Genomic DNA, 20,443 nt, shown 5'->3' with positions numbered 1-20,443 from the left:
CTCTCTCTGCTCTTCTATCTCGTACCTAAAGCTCTCCTCACATGCAGAGCCCCAAGCAATACAGCAACAGGATTTAGCAACTCCTGATGCAAAGCACCATTTCAGGAACAGCTCAGTGTTACCAATAACCCAGAGGTCCCCTCAGGATCATTATCCTGGGCAGTCTTTGGGATCTACAGCTTTGAGCTGTTTGAAGATTGTTCCAGCCATGGCAGTAGATCATTGCTTGGGGCTCTCAGACATCAACTCTGCCACTTACACAAGCAGAATATGTAGCACGATGGTAGCCACAAGGGAGCCAGCAGCAAGCAGGCACGAGTGGCAGCAGAGGAACAGGTAGGGAGCTGTCCTGGAAATATCACTGTGAGAATGTGATCCTGTAGTAAAGCCATGCTTTTAAATTACTTCGTACCCTGAGCTGCTGTGTCTCAGCCACTGGGAAGGGAGAGCTCCCTTCAAGGTGAGGAGCTGGTTGGTTTCACACCCTCCAGGCAGGGGCTCCAGCAAAGATTCTCTTCCAGTTTTTATGCATCACAAGGGAAGTGCAGTCTCTTGACAGTGGGAATTACCTATGAATTTCTAACAAAGCACTATGCTGGGTGCTTCACCCTAAAAGTGTTCCCAGTCTGTGATACAAAACCTCTCCTTTGTCTGTCCAGGATAACCCTACTTGGTCTTGAGTTTGGGTCACGCACCTCCTCCCCTGCCACAGTCACCCACTGCAGATTCATCCAGACAGCACAGAGCACCCTGAAAGCCAGGGTTATTCTGAGAGCCAGCTGGGGTTCCAAAGGCTGACACAAAAAGGAGCAGAGCCACCTCAAATGTGCCTACAGGACCCCAGCAAATAACACCAAGGCCTTGGTGTTTACTCTAGTCCAGTATGCTGCTTCATTACACAGGCAGTGAGTAAGCTGCAGAACCTACTTTTTGAATTCTTGTTTGAACAAGTGACATGAGATCTAAGATCCCAGGAACTGCCTTCAACGCAGCAGTGTCACAGCGTCTAGCCAGGGAGAGATATCTATCAGACATGTAGACAGCATCTGAAAATAGGCCCAACCTCTTCTGCCCAGCCAGGCCTCTGTGATCAGTGGGTAACATCGCAGCCCCTTTGGAACTTGAAACAAAACACAGAGTCTCTTTTGTTTCCCTTCAGAGTTTTATTTAGCAAAATGCGACTGTTTCAGCCCTGCCAAGTGCACAGCCTGACCTGATGGCCAGCTTGGGGAGGCATACACTGAAAGCAGGGCTGGCTCTGCCTTTTAGCTCAATTCTTGCTCTTGGCTGCGAAGGACAACACGAGCAGCTGTCAGGAGAGCAAGCACAGATGAAAGGTGGGCACCACTCCCGGCACCTTTCCCTTCCACCAAAGCAGTCCACCCCATACACAGCCTAGACTTGCTTCACATGGCTCAGAGCTTGGCTGATCTCAACCTGACCAGCACACATGGCTGACCGGGCATCCTGGCTCAACTTGCCCCTCAAATGCTGCATCCACAGGAAAAAAAAAAAGAAAAAAGAACACAGTTAATAAAACAAACCCTGACTTGCACAAAATAAAAAGGGTAAAGGACAATCAGCCTTTATTTCCACTAACAGGCAGGTGAGATTGAGAGAGTCTGGCCCTTTGTGCACTCTTCATTGTAGCTTTCTGGCAGGCAAAAAAATCCCTTGAGAAGCCTTGAAGGCCATTCTCACCTCTCCTGCCCTGTGATTCCCTGAGCCAAGTGTCAACTCTGCTGAGCTGGGGTGACCCAAAGCAGCTGTGGTGCCCTTCATGGGGCCGTGAAGTCTAGGACATGCAGGGCTGATGCCAGGGCAGCGTACAGATGGGTGGTACTGAAACGGAGGCAGTACACTGGGCTGCTGGTGGGTGAAGACAGGTGAAAGCTCTGCAAGAAAACGAGAGAATCAACCTTTCAAAGAAGAGGCCAGCCCAAAGAACCCAGCCAGTGTTACAGACCCAAAAGCCGAGATGACTGACCAAAGCAGGCCTTTCCCTCTTTTTAGGTTAGGTTCCGCATGGTGGGCTCACCCCGAAGACAGCCCAGCAGCCCCTCTCTCTTCCAAAGAGACACAGGCACTGGGCTGACAGTGAACAACTCGGAAGCTCTGCTGCTGCTCAGCCTCCAGCCGGCTCTCACCTGCAGGCACCGAGTCTGCCGCTTATCCCAGAGGCGCACCACGCCGTAGTAAGAAGAGCCGCTGGCAATCATGTGGTTCTTATCACTCCTGATGCAGTACAGGGCACTGTCGTGGGGCTCTTCCCACTCCTGGACGCATTTCCTGCAAGGGCAACACAAACCGGAGTGGGGCTGAGTGTCCACTCCTCCACCACTGGAACTGAGGCACAATTTGCCTGAAGGAGCTAATTCAGCTGCAGGAGAGTCCCCTGACGCCGCACAAGGAGAGCCCAGGAGCCTCACGCGGGCCTCAGGTGCCAGCAGGGTAGGCTCACCTTGTGCTGGTCCGTATGTCCCAGTAGCGGATGTAGGTGTCATACCCACAAGAAAGGAGAAGGGAGGGCGTTTCATAGAAGACATCAAGGACTCCAGCTCCACGGTGGAAGTCAGTCCCTAAACAGGTTAACAGCTGACCACTGCAATAAAACACAGTAGGGGAAGAGTCAGAGCAAAGCACCCTTCCAACTCAGCTGGCCAAAGCAGACATCTCCTAGATCTCATTTCTGTGGTTTAACAGAATGCAAAAGCCTGAATAGTTTTCCTGTCCATCCCTCAGCTTCTGCTACTGGTTGGGCCACTGTCACAGAGGGTGACCAGCAGGAGTCACAGCTGTAAGAGGAAGAGCCAAAGAACAGGCACAGCTTGATCCCCAGCAGAACAGGATATTTCACTTGGGAGAAGCAACCAGTACTCTCAATGATGGGGCTCCATTTCCATGGGAGACAATTCTCAACTTAGTCAAACTCCAGATAATCTGCAACAGCCACTTTCTTGGTCAATCTCATCCCATCCCAGACTGTCCTCCAAAATACTACCCGCTGGGGCATTTTCCCTTATCTTTGACACATAGTTCAGATCCACAGGCAAATCAGACTCTCCTAACCCAGTCTGTTCTCCTCAACCCCCTCCAGTTACCCTGTATACTGCAAACATCATATCTGTGACTGAACATGACAGGTCAAGAGCAACCATCCCAGGGCTGCTCTGGAGATGCCTTTCCAAAGGCTAGGTGGTTTTTTTGGACCTCCTCCTCCTTTTTCATTCCTTGCTTGCTGTGAAAGCAAAAAGCAAGATCTCCATGCAGCTTTAAGTCAGATGCTTTGTGGCCATGTCACTCTGCTGCCTGGACATGTGCAGAACCAGCAGCTCACCAGGTGGATGGTGCCTGGTGAGGGCCCCTCCTGCCAGACTGCAAGAAGGAGCTTGAGCCCCTTCTCTGGGCCATATGTAACTGAATCAGGCACATGGCACAGCCCGTCTTCAGTCTCACTCCACATGCCCCAGCAGCCAGCAACACCCATCCATGGCAGCCTCTCAGGAATGGAGGGAACAATCTGCCCAGCTGCTTGAAATGCCCACCTATTGCAAACCCTCCTGTTCTTCCTCCTCCTCCTCGCACCCTCTAAATCAAAAATGCTGGACACAATAAACCTTGAAGCACCTGCTTTTCAAACCCTGCCGCACGGCCACCCCTCTCCAACAGGCTCTTGGTTCTCAGGACAATGAAGCAGTCCTGAAAGCCGACAGCACGGACCCCACAGTGGGGTCACTCCCAGCATCTCCCCCCATTATTTTGTTACTTTCTGCTCCTTGATCCAGCATCACACAGTTCTGAGGCACATCGCCAAATGCCTTAATTCTGTCTGTAATCTGGGCTAAAGCCCTCATCGGGGGATAAAGACCACACAAAAGGAGAAATAGAGTCCCAGGAGATGTTAAAACAAGTAAACACCTTTGTGTCAGGAGAGAGAAATCGCTGATAAAGCAGATTAGTGCCTCGAGTCCTGGTGTCCCCAGATCAGAAGGCGAGCCCTGGCCGATCTTTGCAGCCAGCACGCTTCTATGATCACAGAGCTGGCGGCATGCTGGGGCCAGCCTGTTCCCCCACAGTCACTCTCCAAAGAGCAGATTATGTAGAATAACAATTTCTTTGTGGCTGTGTAATTCCCTCCGTGACCGTGGCTGTGGGCAGCTACATTGGCCCTTGATGCCAGGGCCCTAGCAACCATTTAGAGAGGCCAACCAGCCCTAGCAATGGCCCCCCCGTGCAAACCTCTCGGACAAGCTTTAACATCAAGTGCATGAATTAATCCCCCCCAACACGAATCCAGGGGTGCTGGCTTATTGGACTTTGTGTTTCTTCAGGCAAGGGATCGAGGGGATTCCAGGCTTCAGCCCTTTGCAACCTTCTCACAATACTTTAACCCTTGGAAGGTTACTTGCAAACCAACTCAGCAGCATCTCTGCACCTGTGTGCAAGTCAAGAGGCTGAAGCATTCACAGTCTGAGTGCTGGGAGCAAGAGCCTGTGGGGTTTGGCTGGGGCAGATGGGTCCACAGCTCCACCATAGAGTGAGACATGGATGGGCATCTCTGAGCTCTGGCACTCCCCTGCTCCTCTAAGCACGCAGATAACCTCCATATGTCATTCTGCAAAGCCAGCAGGACTGATGGACATGCACACAAGCTTTCTCAAGGCTTCCGCAACCTTCTTCATCCTACAAGTTGTATGCGTGGTCCAGAGTTGTAGGACATACAACAGACGTATGAGGAGTCATCAGCTGCTCTCCCAAACAAGAACCCTTGGACTATCTGTGAGATGCATAAGGGGCCAGACTACTCTATCTGCAGAGTCCTCTGCCAGTTGCTCAGGCAGGAGCAGGGAGTTACTCAGAGGAGATGAGCTATCTCAGCAAGCCCTAGACAGCACAAGCAGCTTGGACCTCTCTGTCCCCACTTCTGCATGCCACTGCTTTTTTTTTTTTTTTGAGTTCCACAAGGTAGCCCCTGGACCGGTGCTCTGAGCACGTGGCACTTCAGGAGAGAAAATCAGGATGGGCAGTTACACATGGGCCCCACAGCCCAGCAACACATCTGGTGAATATCTCCTGCTAGCTAGCTGAAGCCTGTTTGTGTTATTTCCTCTCCACCATTTTCCCTGCTAATACACCTTTAATAGGTAAAGGACTAAGTTTGCTCAGGGAGAGAGTAGCACTGTGCCGGGGAAAGGTAGCAGGATGCAGAAGCAATCTAGGGATATTTTACTCACTGGGACCAGCCCTCTTTCTTCTCTGAGGTGCTTGAAATGGGTCACAGCAGATCTCCTCACAACATCCCACCTCTAAACAAGCACCCGTCACACCCAGAGTGAACCTGGCCCCACTAAAGCTTATCTTCCATCTCCCAGACCAGACCTCAGTTTGCAGTGCTGCAATATGGCAGCAATTTTTAATGGCAGCCTGGTGATGTCCCCAAGTGAAAAATTTCAGCAAAGGGACAGGAGAATCTAGAGAGTCTGGATTCCTACTTTCAGAGCTTCCTATGCAGCACTGAACACCACCCAGGTGTCTTGCTCCCAGTGTTTCTCCATGCCTTCACACCTCACTGCAGTGGTACCCAAGCATCCCAGCAGTCACATCTGATTTCCTCCCTCTACTTCCTTTTCCAGTCTAGGCAACAAAAAAGGAAAAAACAAAAAAACCAAAAAAAAACCAGGGGGGATTATTAGCTTTTCTCTGCAGGCAGGAAAGGAGCACAGATACTTGCAAGTTACTGCAGCAAAGCAGATACTTGCTTTTCTGGTTTGTTAATCAGTTCAGTTCTCCTGCCCCAAGAACAGGCCAGCCAAAGCAGCTTTCAGCTGGGACATCCAGCCCCTGCATACAGCAGTCCTTTAGCAGTTTACAGTAACAACACGTTGGTTGCTACAGTGAAGCACTTATAATCAGACACCAGGGGAAAAAAAAAATAAAGAAAAAATTCACTGTGCTGTACACCAGGCACACAAACCAAGAGGCCTAAGTGTTCTGGCACAAGCATACTTAAATTGGTAAAGATGCAGAACACGATAGTATCTCCCCCATTTTCCAGCAGACTACGATGTCTCTGGACCAGTTCCATGCATACACAGCCATGTGAAGCCCATGCTGGAAAGAGAACTCACTGTCACTTCAACTCTCCCAGCCTTGGGTTCAGGAGTTACTGCCCACAAATTGTCCAGTCTTCATTATCCCAAATACTCCCTACCCTCAAACCCCAGTCCCCCAGAGCTTCTACTTCCTAGGGAGCAAAACCCACAGTTAATCCTTAATAACCCATAAAGGATCAAGATAACCCATCAAGGGGCAACAAAAAAGCAGATACACCAGCACATTACCAATCGTTTTTTAACAACCTACATGGGCAGAAGATATCTACTCAATGAGGGATGGAAAGAGATATGATAGCTATCTTGAACCTTGTTTCCCACCAGCTTGCAGAGATCACCAGCACCAGCTAAACACAGCAGGCAACAGCCTTCTCCTTTCCTTTGTGGGTCTTTCTTCACTCCCTGCACCCAAACACCTTACAAAAACAAGGTAGCTGGTACCAGCTGGTAGCTGATCCTCAGCACTTCAGAGGCCAGCATGTCCTGTCCTTGTTACATGTCAAGAAGGTTAGTCAGCAAGCAACTGAAGCCCAAGCAAGACCAAGCATAGAAGGTACACACACCATCTCCCCAGCATGCCCTGGCCCTCCTGCAGTAGCAAGCAGAAGCTGTTTCACTCCCAGGCCTTTTTTGGGCAAGCCAGGTACTTAGCTGTGCAGCTGGTGGGAGTTTTGCTATAGTTTCTGTACTGAACAGCCTGGCCAGATAGTGCCAGGGTTCAGCCACAGTGCTGGGTGGCACTGACAGAAACAACTCTACACCAGTGGAGCTTTGTGGAGCAGAATCAGGAACGTGACAGTTCAGGTGTCCTGGAAAGACCAGTCTAGAAGCCAGAGCTTTCTGCTCCAGCACCTTAACTACAAACCACCTGGGCAAACATAGCACTTACAGACACACAGGTAGGCCTCCAGTGCTGAGCAGGAAACTCACAGATATTTCTAGTTTCTCATACTTTCTCTTAAGCATCTAGAGAGACTGAAATCACAGTGGCAGTAATCTGGTACTAGCTCACAAGGAACAGAGCCAGTGAAAATCCAGCGACCCGTTTCATCCCTAGCACAGAAAAGCTGTGTTAGCACCAGGTTCTGGACTCCTTGCTGATAGAACAAGATCCTTAAGCAAAGTCCCTGTGCCTCAAAATGTATCAAACTGACAAGTCCAAAAGCTGAAGGCATTTGGTGCAGGCACTATAAAGAATCCTTTGATTCACCTCCATCAATTCCCATGTTCTTCAGAAAACAAGACTTTAAAGTAATTTTTTAAAAATAAGACATTTGATTGGGATTTCCACATTTCACTCTTTAGTTTCCATGCTGGAAACCTAACCATGAGCATTGCTATCATGATACCTCCAGAAGACAGGAGCCTTCTAGCCTGGAAGCAAAGTGAACTATGAAGGAATGGCAGAAACAAGCTGGTTTAAGTTGTTTTTTTCTTTTTAAAAACAGCTTAAGGCTCTATTCCTTCTCACCCCAGCAATATGAAGATAAGATCAGTCATGGCAGAGCCCAGATGGTTAGTTTCCAGATAATCCATGGGATGCTGCTGTCACCAAGTTAAAGCCATATACGTCTCCTAAGCCACAGTGATTATTTGTGTGACCTTAAAAGCTCAGGATTTTCTTGAGACCTTGCTGATAGCTGGAGTCCAAAAGAAGCCTGCATCTCCCTTCCTGTACCCTGTCCATTTGCTGAGAGTCTTGGCCAGCTGTCTCCAATACACATGAACTATACTCCAAAAGCTGGGATGAAACAATAAACACTTTTCTCCCCACCCTCAATTTCTGGTGACCCTGATTCACTAGAATTGATATCATATAAATATGTAAATTCTAGGAAACAGCTGAATTCAGAACATCTGCTGAAAACTGAGATGTGCGAAACTGAGGGCATATTCTTATGCTCTGGAAACCGCATCTGTGAACTGTGATCATCCATCAAAGAGAAGCCGCCACTTGCACATAAGCAGGTGACTATTCAGAAACCAAGCAGAGCTCCAAAACCATATTTTAGCCCCAATAACTACTTGCAGTAAAACAGGTGGAAAGCATATTTTTTTTTTATAAAAAAGCGGAAAGAGCACTGTTCAGTTCAAAACACTGAGATATTTGAGCTGAGTATCAGAGAAAGGAAACAAAATCAATTTAAAACCAATTATCCATAGTGCAGCATTTGCACAACTTCTGTGATCCCATTTGGAGAGCGCACCAAAACCAAAGGGAAGAGCTGAGCTGTCATCTCTTCCAGGTGCTTTGCAACAGCAGCTGAGGCACCCAGGGGACACAGCAGCTTATGCTAAGAAGGGAAAGGCTTAGTCAAACATCGCATATAACGTACATATGGAGAAGCACAGACCCTTGTCAAAGTTATTCTTCATACAGTTATCCTCCCCCAAGGTTACCCCTGTGTTTAGCCAAGGCTACTGATTCCTGCAGGGAGATGTACGATTGGCTTGGGGAATTTTGAGGGAGCAACTCCGTATGAAAGGTCTCAGAGATGCTGTTATAGTGATTTTCAGGAGAAATGCCCCTCTCTGCTTCCTCAGCACTGAAGGGACTCAAGGCAGTAGGGGGGAATGACACCAACGATGGTTTGAGATTGTGTTGGGGGGAGAGACAGAAGAGGGAGTTTTGCCTTCTTTTCTTCTGCTTTCTCTGAATTGGCCCACACACGCTTTAAATGGTCCAATAAAAAGATACAATTTCTTTACCTTTCCAGCTCTGGGACCCTGTGAGTTTTTGTTGTTCGGGTTCCTGTAAGGTTAAGTTCAGAGGATAAACTGACATGCTGGGCTATGGGAAAAAGCCAGTTTCTTCAAATAAAGCCACAACGGTGCAAAAGAGACCCTGCTGGGGCTTTTATTTGGGAAAACAAACAGAAATGGCACCAAGCCCTTCTGCTTTATGAACCAATTTAACTATAAAACCAATGTTCTCCCTCTCGGGGGTGAGGAGGGGAGAGAGACAGGACATGACAATAGTCCAAAACCTTGGGAGGAAAGAAAAAAAAAAGAAGATAGGACAAAAAAGGTTGTCTGTCCCCTTTTCTTTCTTGTCCATGGCTCCTTTTCTTAGCACACGTGTGTTCTTGTAAAAACGATTAGATTGCAATTTGTATAACATGGTGACCCCCAAATTCAGACATTTAACCCCTTTTCTCTGCAAAGAATGTCAAGAATGTCTTCTCTGTCTTTCTTTCCAACAGGAGGAGTAGGGGGGAATTCTCTCAAACTGTGATTTCTTGGGGGAAGAGAAAAAGAGGGAGGCAAGGAAAAGAAGCAGGGAATTCTCAAAGCCTCTCGCCTATCGCCCCACTTGTGTGGGAACAGGCGGCTGTATTGCTCCCTTTCTGGACAGAGCTCTGCAGGTCTCCTTTAGTGAGGAGACAAAAAATGGAGAGTCCAAATCAAAACAAAGCCATCTGTTTAAATGAGCTACCGCTAGCCAGTGGCAGAGGGGGTTCCTCATTCACTCCTTCCCATTCTTCTCTCTTGCCTCTGTTGATTCTCTCTCAACCCAGGGAAAAATAAAGATTGCTTTTGCTTTGGCTCAGAGGGATGAAACTGATTGATGCGCTTGGAGCATCCAGCCCCCACCCACGCTCTCTGATTGTTCAGAGCCTTGTAAAGTTGTCATAAATACGCCTGAACAGGAGTGCAAAGGCCACAGCATGCCCTGGACGTGCACACATCCAAAGGGCAGGAGCTGGCCTCGTGCTCATCTGCAGTGAGACAGGGCCAGGACTGCCATGGGGAGGAAAGGATTTAGGATAAACACCTGCATGTTCTTCCTCTTACAACGGTTTCACAATTAGGTTAAGATGCACCAGAGCCCTCTGAACAGAAGGAAGGCAGAAGATGCCCAGGTTATGTGAGAGGGTTCAGAGAGACAATGTCAGAAAACCACCCCAAAATCAGTAAAGAACCACAAGGCCCCAAATGGTTTTGAGCACACATGCATACCATGGGAAATACATTGCTCAGACAAGACTGAAGCTATCCTTTATAGCTGAGACAGAGCTCTGAACACAACAAAGTCTGCTAAAAGGAACAGTCATCCAAGAGACCACCACTTAAGAGGCTCCCTACAGCAGCAAGCTTTCATCAGCACTGGCTCAAGTAGTTGGCCATAGGCCTGGTGTCCTGTCTCCAACAATGCTCAAGATATCAGAGCAAGGGAATCAAATCCTACAGTTCGGAGCTGCAGAACTGGGGTAAGAATTTTTTTCTGGCCTTCTCAAGTGATTAATTCATGCCTGAAGACAAGAGACCTGTTTATATCTAGTCTTGCTGCTCAAGTCACAAGTGAGATTGACAGCCCCATGAAGAAGGATCTGCTTTTACCTTTGTCTAGATCTACATCCAAACTCCATCCTACCTACCTTGCTGCAGAAGGAATGGTTCCCAGCGATCAAATTAGAAATTCAAAGATAGCTGTTGTGCCAAACCGATTTAATATGAACAGGCCAAGAAAGGGTTTGCCTGAAGAGAAGAACTCCCCTATGACAGACCCCAGTCTGTCACTTCAACAACCCTTTTTCCTTTGAATTTCAGGAAGAAGGTACGGCATTTGTGTTCCTGACTAACCAAAGGACATATGAATAGGAATACCCAGAACAGATGTTATAAAAAGAGTAACTGAAGCCATATGTGAATAGGATGGGGAAACAGCACAGCAAAAAACCAAGCAGGATAGCCTCAGGAAAAGAAGAGAATGAGCAGCCATCTGAGGAAAAGCATCATCCCACTGTAGTGAGTGGAGGCAGTAAAAGGCACACATTTGCATTCACTTGTCTGATGTAAGCACAGCCCAGAAAGCTGTTTAGCTCACTGCTGGACAAGTTTTGGATTGGTTATTGCGATTTAAAACTGTGTTCAGCCAAGACAGAGATGCTGAGAAAGAAATCCAAGCCTGAAAGGAGTAGGGAGTCTCTTTCCCTCAAAGCTTCAGTTTGCCAAGGCAAGAGTTTCCTTGGCAAAAAAAGATACTTGGCATGATGAATCTACAAAAAAGCAGGGCAGAAAATGGAATTCTGCATCTACAGCATGGTATTATGACTCTTCTGCCCCCCCAATTCTGTGAAACTGTTATCGGTGCCAGGATAACATTTGCTATCACTTGCTTCTCCTGTTACCAGAGATATTCACCAACTTCTCTGTGACTGGATAAATCCAGTTAAGTGCCTCAGTGTAATAGACTCCCCACACTTCTTGGAGTCAGTTACCTTTCGATTTAGCAAGTCCAGTTCTGAATCCATTTGTTCCCTTCACACAACAAACTCCTTTTGTTATTAAATTAGAGGGTCTCAAACTTGTTTGAACCTTGGAGTTCAAAGCTGTAGAGAGAATGATCTTCTACAGAATTTGTTTTAGAACACAATGTTAAGAAGTCTGCTTGTATATCTTGGGCCAAGCTTGTACATTAAAAGCTTTTGTTGAAAACATTTAGCAGGTTTTATAACCAAGAACTAGACCTGGAGATTCTGATTTCATTTATCTAGTTCCACACATAAAAAGATCTGAGCATGACATGACACAAAGCCAAGAAGGACCGGATTTAAACAAGAAAGCATCAGTAGTGACCAGCTAACCTGAGTGTTCAGTGCTTTATACAGCAACTGTCAAATTACACTTGCTGTTTAAGAACAGCACCGGGAGCTCAAATTTTAAAGCTCTCCCTCCTTGTTGACAATGGCTCACGTTCACTCACTCAATGGCTCTAAGGACCCACCAAAGTGGATGCAGATCAACACACACCAAAATTTGAAAGATAACAACTAATTCTTGCCCACGCCACTGCACAAACAGATGTAACCTAGCAAGGGTCCCATGGAAGCACATACCAGAGATCAAGCAGCAGCAAGTTAGCAAACTTCAGCCAGCTGCTTATGATGGTAAAACTCATGCTGTCTCTCAGAGAGAAAGAGCACAATGCAATAGCACTAGAGGCAAATACAGATTACTAACCTGCTCAGCAGCTGCTTGGCTACCCTGAAAGACTCCTCCCCACCCCTCTGCTGAAGGCACCAGCCACACACCTGAATCTCCCTTCTCCTCCACTCCCAAGCCACTCATGAATCCTCTACCTCCCACCTCCCCGAAACTTGCAGACATCAAAGACACCTGCCTTGAACACCTGAAGAGCAGGGGGGCCTGACGGTCAAGAAATGCAACTCTGTATCTTCCCCTTCCATGCACTCTCTATTCCCCCCCCCCCCCCCCAAATCCCTTTGAAAAAGGTGGCAGAGATAAATGGAGAACAAAGAAACAAGAAAAAGCCACAGCTTTGGCCCACACCCTGCCTATTACTTAAGGGGGAAGGAACTCTTCCGAAAGAGGAGGAAAAAAATGTGCTCAGACACAATGGCTCAAAAGGCCAGGCAGCAAACCGGGCCACTTTGTACTGCTAACAAGGGAAACCTAATTACAGGAAGAGGGCAAAGAGGGACAGATAAAAGGGATACGAAATTTCAACATCTGTTGCCATAAAGGGAGAAGAAGTGGGGAAACGCAAAGTGTCAGTTTGGTGTCAGTGACGGCGTAAAGCCACTTTCAAAGGGCTCAGAAGCGGGAGAAAAACCGAACAAGAAATTAGAGGGTTCTTAAAAAAAACAAAAAACCACTCTGCCAAAAATGCTTTCAAAAGAGGGGAGGAGATGGACAAAGACTGGATATTTAAAAGGTAGAGGATCTGGGGTGGCTTGCAGGGCACAGCTAACTTTGGCCCAGTTTTCACAACAGCTCTTGTGCCCCTCCTCTGTCATGTTGTGTCACAGGAAAGGACAATGTAGGTCTTACACATTCAAAGCCTTTAACAGCATTTTGACTACCACACCAGACAGATCACTGGTCCGTTTCAAACACTGGGCTTGGCAGAGTAACTCCGAGAGTTGCTGCAAAGTGACCTCTGGAGTATCCTACCTTATGGAGAAGCACCCTTGAGGCCAGGGCATTTGTCACCTAAAGACATGCAGACCACCACGACAGGCCGGGGAGCAATAGTTCTTCACAGGCAAACAACAAATGCTGGCCTTGGACCTGTTCCCAGTGGTGCATCACCCTCATCTCCCAAGGAGTTTAAACTCCCAAAGGAGACAGGAGGTGGGAAGCAAAAGAAAGAAAGAGGAAGAGGATCTGAAGAAGGTTTCCTTTTATCTTGCTTGCCATTAACTGGCTGTTCTGCTGAGCCACATACTAGCACTGGTCGATAAGACAGGAAGGTCTGAGCAGAGAAAGGCAAAAAGGAGCAGAGGTATCTGACCTGCAAGAGGGACAGCTGCCATCATATCCTTCACTGGCACAAAGAGGCAAGGAGACTTGCAAGAGGTCAAGGAGCCAGCAAGGCCTGATACTTGACGCAAGGACACAAGTTAGTATCCAGTGGCACATACTGCTGATCATTCTCCTTTCCTGTGCAGACCTCTAATCACCTGTTATTCACAGCCCCACTCCACACACACCTTGAACCTGAGTGGCAGTAAGTGCCCAGCAACTTCCCAGCACCTAAAAAGCAATCAGATGGCACAACGTAGCATCTGTTGGGATGAGATACATCCTCCAGAAGTGCAGCTAGCCAGCTTCAAAAGAATAAGAAAAAAAAAATCCTCCTTCATTACAGAAGAAAGAGCCAGGTGTAACAGCAGCTGGAATTTCAGCCATCAGAGAGTGTCTTGGTATTACGCGGTCATTCCCCTGCTTTAGACTCTCTTTGACAATTGCTTGTTGCTGCCTGTTGAGGCTTTGATCCAACACCATCATCTCAGCAGAGTCAGAAATGAAGGACGGTTGTAGGTGTGGGATGCACTCCTTTCCCCACTAAAAATTTCCCTGACACCAAACACAACCAAGCCCTTTTCAAAGCCCAGAACATATTTCCAGGTGAAGACATTATTCCCTTCCTCTCGGAGGGATGAGAATGGCTGCCCCAGGGTCAGGGAACAGCGAAGGTCATAAATACGAAAACATACCATGACCAACAGCTACAAGCACCAGCCAAGGACTTATCTGGCCTGGAACTAAGAAGATCAGTACACAAAAGGTTATTTAAGCTTTAAATCCTTTTGTAGCATGTTCCAGCTCTCAGCTGTTGGGGAAAAAGACCACCTACCCCAAGGAAAGAGAATGCCACAAACTGCTGCAACGTGACTTACACCCTCCCCCACACAGAAGAAACCCAGCTAACTGAACTAACTGGTCTTAGACAGCACCAAACATTTAAGTGGTGCTAAAAACCCCGTAGTTTTAAAGAACAGGTCTTAAGCATCGTTCTACCCAGTCTCACTTTTTTGAGAGAGAAGTTGCCTGGATTCTGCTCTTAAAAATAATCTCCTTGTTACATTCAATGGGTCAAACTGGCCCTTTGTGGCCACAAGGAAGGGGTAGGGGGGGTGCTGGCTCTGTCTGCCAGATGTTATCAGCACACACTGGGCAGAGGAGGAGCTTTTCAGTCCCAGGTAGCTCTAGGATTCTGAGTTTCCATGCCATGCTCCCAATTCTGAAGTCTGACCAAGGAGGCAACATGCTCAAGCCTCAAAGGAAGAAATAGCATTTCCCTACAAGATCACTTCTGGCAACCACTGGAGCCTTTGAAAATTAATCCAAATCTCTGCTGAGAAAAAGAACAGTTTATGGAGAAGTCAAGACCTCAAAGGACAGCTCTGTACTCCCTCACTATGAATGACCACATCAAGCTTCACATGCTAGTTTCCCAGCTGTGCTCCCTACTCAGTCTCCTGCCCTGCACGTGCTGACAAGACTCCCAGCTCACACACAGGTCCCCAGAGAGGAAAAGACCCAGTGGCATGGTGCATTCCAGCTGTGACAGGTGAAGAGGGAAGAATAACTTTGACACTCCAGCCATTGCAACAGAAGCCCAGTGGCCTAGGTTGCCTTGGCTTTTTTATTTGACTGTCACTCAGGCTTTGACGTTATTGAAAGATCAAACTCCGTTGTGCCTGTTCATTACCTTAATCCTATTTTCTACACAGCTTTATTATCTCTTCAGGCTTCCTTGGGAAAGGCTGTCAGAAGCTGGGTCAGGGGGGAGAGGGTTGCCTATCTCCTCACCCCTGTCAGATGCCTCTATTCAGGAACAGGCTTCTTGATGGGCAGGGGTATCACAGCACAACCCACAACCTTCCGGGGTACTCCAAAGGCACCACTGGACTAGGTCACCAAGAAACACGAACCATAGCTGAATGCGCTGGTGTTGTCTTTCCTGCTCTGGTTTGTCCTTTGTGGGATGCATCCCTTGTAAAGCCTTTCAAAAGACTTTACTTCAGAGAAAAACAAACTGGTTTATATTTGTATTTGATGCAGTTGACTCAATCTAAACTACAGATTAGAAGGCAATTGGCCTCAGCCCAGCCCTGCATCCACACCAATCCTCCTCCACCTCCTTTCCACAAATGCAGCTCAGCATGCTGACACCCCTCAGGCCCCTTCTGCCATTGCCCCCCTCTCTTCTCTCCCAGAGCCCACTAGCTCACCTCAATCCTGACAGCACTCCCTTGATAATCTGTGCTGTGCCACGCCCACCCAGAGCATACCAGTCCTGGAAAACTGAGCTGCTGTTCAATAATCCTGCCAAATATTTGGTATCTGTCCATCACTACACAAAGACCCCCAGGCTGAAATTTGTCAGCAGTTGAGTCTCACATGAGGATTTGAGCCCAACATTTCCCCAGTTGCTAAGGTCAGCACCTTCACTGAACAGGAATTACTCAATGGTCCCAAATCAGAGGCCACAGCAATTAAGCTCCTCAATGCTTAATAAGACAGAGAAGACAACATGCCTAAGTCACTTCTGTAGAAAACCTGTCACCGCCCCTCGCCAACCTGAGCTACCAGAAACATCAGCCAGGACAAGACGACTATAGTGCCTCGTTTGCCTCTGGCTTCTGAGTACTATGGACAAGTGGGTGAATGGGAGGATGCAAATCACCTTCTTCAGCCCTCTGGCTCAGGCTGAAGCATCAATTAAGACAGATGAAAAGGAAGGTGTAATGGGCATATCCTGTTTGTACATCAGTAATGGGAAGAAACCAAGATGGCTGGTCATCAACTAGAAAAGCTGGGAAGAAAGGTCAAGCTGCTCCCTACTGAATCAGAAACCACCCTCCACTTTTCCACGAGTTTGTTCCATCCTTCACCCCATCCCACATCTCATGTTTAAACACCCCTTGCCTACATGGACTAAAGGAATGATTTTACAGCATCTCCAATATTGCATTTTTCACTGTTATTTACTTTCCTTGTCAAGTCCCTCCCTGCAACCTGGAAGCTCACTCACCTCTCAAGGTCCCAGATTCTCAGAGGTGAGGTGTGTCCACAGCAGGCTGTCCCCGTCACAAAAGAGCTGTTTAAAAAAAAAACACAAGCAAACAAAAAACCACTTACTAATCCTCATGTTCCAAAGAAATAGTACATGAACGAAACAGAGAAAACAGGCTACAAGACAGACTTTGAATTCTAGTTCAAGACTATTTCAGCATGTTCCACTGCATTTTACAAGGGGTAGCCAGCAGCAAAGGAAGAGGTGCTCCAGAGCTCCCAGTAGCTGAGCTTCCCAGATGCAGCAGATCACAACTGCAAAGATTTGGCAGGACATAAAGATGTATTTGCATATGCAAAGGAAAAACCTCAAACAGGAGAGACTGTAAATTGCAGTGACATTTTCAAAACAGTTAGTGCAGTACTCAGCACATTTCATACACAGTCAGCACTATGCTGCAGAAAGACCCCATGGAAAATTCCCTGTTACTTCCTACTTCATGTCTCACTTCTGTTTGCTGCCAACTTCTAAGCACAATCATGAATTGGCTGCAGCATAACAGGCCTAACGAATCAGAGAACAGAGGTCTCCAGTCCAGCCTGCTCAAAGCAGGGCCAATTTCAAAGCTGGATCAGGTTGCCCTCCCCTGTGTTCAAGCACTCTCTATTAGGAGGCAGCACAGCTCTCCTGCAACAATATTTGGCTCAGTTCACGCTCTCCAGCAGGGTCCACTCCAAAGTCCTCTTTGGCAAAGCTACATCCCTACTGCACATGCTGGCTCCAGAGGTCGCCTGACAGCCCCTGGCCTCAAACTAGTTGATAAGACAGGAACAAATCCTTAAAATCAAGCAGCACGAACACAGGTGCTGTGGCTCTCCACACCACGCTGCTAGTTTTGTGCCAACTTCCTATCCTCAGTCCAAATAAGAGAAAGCAGCTCATACAAAGTAAGCTATAAATGACCTTTCACAAAGCCACATCTATTGCAGTTACTGAGAATAAAATGCCAAAACTATGTTTAAGTCATTGCAACAAGAATAGCATGAATGCAGGAAATGGAGCCTGCTTTAAATAAGAGCCGGTGCTATGCTTTGCCTAAACATCTTTTGCAGCATGACACAGGGCTGGCAGCTGAAAGAGGAAAGCAAAATAAGGAAACAATGTCATGTCTGTAAAAACAGCAGTTTTCAAACATTTCTTTGGTCCTCTACAACATTCTGCCTTTGGAAGTCACAAGGTGTCTCCAAGCCTCTACTGAACCAGGAAGGGATCCTTGCAGCGTCCTTGACTTCTGTGAGAAGCACTACTGCTGGTGTTACAAGGCACCCAGCAGCAAAGCGGTCAACATGCACTTAATTTGGTCAAAGCCAGTGAAGAGCCACGTGGAAGAGGGCCAGAACTCAGGATTCCTATTCTGAGCTCCATGGTTTAGCTGAGCAATTGGTTTCTCCAAACCATAAGGCCAAAGCAGCACTGCCAATATACTCTGCAAAAGAGGCAAGCAAATCTCAAAGAGCTACAGGAACCAAGAAAGAGCTACAGCTACCAAGGTTCTCTTTTTTTGCTGGCTTTATCCCTCCTACCCAAACTCACATATCTGGAGGTGTCCCCAAGTCCTGAGACCCTTAGTGCTAGACAAGGCCTGCAGCACCAGAGCTATTTCAAAGTCTCTCCAACCAGGCTGTTTAACATGCAAAAACCCAGGTTCACTGGCAGTGCACGCGTAATTGGCCCAGTGCACCTGTATAGCACAGGGCTCTCTGCACAGGTGCTGCAGGGTGCACATGTTATTCTTCTCCATGGAAGTCCCTGACCAAAGTACGAGAGTTTAAGGAAAAGCCAATTCCTGTTGCTGTGCAGCAGCCATGAGGACCAATTAAGAAAGCATGCAGCATTTCATATTTGGAAACAGGGTTTTTGCTCAATAGCTGCCTTCTCTCCACCATAGTGCAGGACAAGAGGTAACTTCTCCCTTTTGCCAGAGTATCCCATCTCAGAGGAAAACAAGCAAAAGACACCCACTCTGACAGCTCACTGGTCAAACCCCACGTCTCGAAAGCAGCACTTTGGTCAGGGAGTCCCTCAGCTACAAACCTAGGTGTTGGGTTCTGTCCCTCCCTTCCCAAACATAATCCATTAATAAGTACTAAAGCCAATTACCGTGGTTAGAAACATAATAGCAGTCAGGGAGTCAATCAAGCAGGCAATCGGGCGCTTAAGATTTTTCTTTTGGGGGACAAACTGACTCTGTCCCAGCAGAGAACGCCCTCACGTGGGAGACAGGCCCCTTTGTGCAGAAGGTATGCACAAGGCTTTGATGGTTGCCACAGGTCTAAATTAGCATGGAGGCACACCAACAGGGAGAAAAAGGTGGGAGGAACAGCAAAGTCTAATCCCTGCTCATGCTGTCAATTCTGGACTTCAGCTTTCCCTCCCCACCCCTCAAAAAAAAAAAAAAAAAAGAAAAATAGCACTAGATGAAGATATTTCTCTCCAGCATTGCATACAGGCCTCAGGGCCAAAAACAAGTCTCTTCTGGGTAAAGCTGACTCCATTCAGTCAACAGGAATTTTGTCTCATACTTCAGCAGGATCAGGTTTGCAGGCCTTATCTTTAACAGGCTGGAGCCCATTAGCAAGCAAAGATAAGACTTCTCTCAGAAGAGTGAGGCACCTTCACTGCCAGGATTAGAAAGCAGCATTCACAAGACATGCACAAGAAGTGATGCCTATGAGAAATTGTCAAAGCCTGGGAGCAAACTGATCTGGAAGTCTAGATTCCCAGAGGATGACACAGGGCCCCTCACCTTGAGTTCAGTCTGCAGGCTTCACCTTCAACCCCTAGACTTCTCATAAATGGGAAACTCAGAGGTGGCAATTTCACTTCAAGCAGAAGGGCAACACAAGTCAGCTTTGACAAGTCTAAAACAACATGCAAATTTGAGTTAAGCATGTAAAGCTTGGCTCCAAAACTTCTGAAACATTGTTCAGCAGAACTGAAGCCTTCTACCAGGCTTCTTTCAGTCTACCTTCAACAAGGCTTTTTGTCTTAGGAAGCACAGAGCACACACCAAGAACTTCTGACCTGGAGAATTGCAACCTCTTCACTACTGTTCTCGCCAGCTGCCCAAGAGAAACAATTCAAGCTGAGTTAATAGCTTAGTGAGTGTCATTTATTTTACCTACAATGCTTTCAGGAGTCAGAGAGACTGAGGAGAGACTAGACTGGGAAGAGAAGAGCACAGGATACCCTGTATATATTACTGCAGGGATGACTCATCTCCATGAAGTGTATATGATACTAGCGATGTACACAGACCCTGACAGATGCATCTACTGCTATGTTTAAGTTTCAGATGGCCTTGGAGGTGTAAACCCCCTTCCCCACTAAGCTTTCTTCTGCCCTGTGAAAGCTGCCGGGCACCATGACTCCAAAAAGCTCCTCTAATGGGAAAATGAACACCATTGCAAGGCTTCCATAACAGGTCATGTTGCCTTCACAGGGATCCCCCAGGAGGTAAAAACAAGCAAACCAACATAGCATTTCCACCTCTGCTGGACCAGGAAGGCAAGGATTTTGGAGAGCATTAAGACATGTACTTCAGTCACAGCATGATTATGTTGTCCAAAGCAGGGCATTTTGCAACTCATCTGCTATTTTGATGTTCTCTTTCCCATTTGAAACTCTCTACTGAGAAGGAGGAGAAAAAAGAAAATAAAAAGAAAACTGATTCTCCTGAAGCCAAACCTTCTCTATGCTACAGAAGAGGTATTTCATTAGAGAGCATCCCCCCACAATAGAAGCTGGGCCAGGGGATGAGAGAGCACACACATCCTGGCAGCAGTGGTTGAAAGAAACACAAGAACTTCTCTCCCTCTGACTGACTTGTGGTTGTTGAAGATCCTATGGCATTTCTGGCAACAGCAGCAGTGCCTTGGCTACAGCCCCGCTGCAGTGATCCCATACCTGCCCCCAAGGTGTCAACTACACAGTTTCACCCCACCTGTAGCACCATTTTTACCCCATCCCAGATAGAACATTGCCAGATGTGGATGAACCA

The 20,443-nt window shown here is 47.3% G+C and overlaps 1 protein-coding gene across 2 annotated transcripts in view; it reads right to left on the bottom strand.

The window, feature by feature from the left end:
• Positions 1 to 1,143: 1,143 nt before the first annotated feature.
• FBXW4 (F-box and WD repeat domain containing 4) overlaps positions 1,144 to 20,443 on the bottom strand; it is a 62,768-nt gene continuing 43,468 nt past the window's right edge. Inside the window, exons 6-9 of one of the 2 annotated variants that reach the window (XM_074907593.1) lie at positions 16,402 to 16,467; positions 2,462 to 2,602; positions 2,148 to 2,289; positions 1,144 to 1,895 (exon numbers count right to left, since the gene is read on the bottom strand). In XM_074907593.1, coding sequence (XP_074763694.1) covers positions 1,779 to 1,895; positions 2,148 to 2,289; positions 2,462 to 2,602; positions 16,402 to 16,467 — 466 coding nt within the window. In that variant the 3' untranslated portion in view covers positions 1,144 to 1,778. The remainder of the gene's footprint in view (positions 1,896 to 2,147; positions 2,290 to 2,461; positions 2,603 to 16,401; positions 16,468 to 20,443) is intronic. The other variant, XM_074907594.1, reaches the window with a different exon arrangement.

Source organism: Athene noctua, chromosome 5 (genome assembly GCF_965140245.1).
Source record: "Athene noctua chromosome 5, bAthNoc1.hap1.1, whole genome shotgun sequence".
NCBI classification, from domain to species: Eukaryota; Metazoa; Chordata; class Aves; order Strigiformes; family Strigidae; genus Athene; species Athene noctua.
This window is presented reverse-complemented; position numbering and strand designations above follow the sequence as displayed.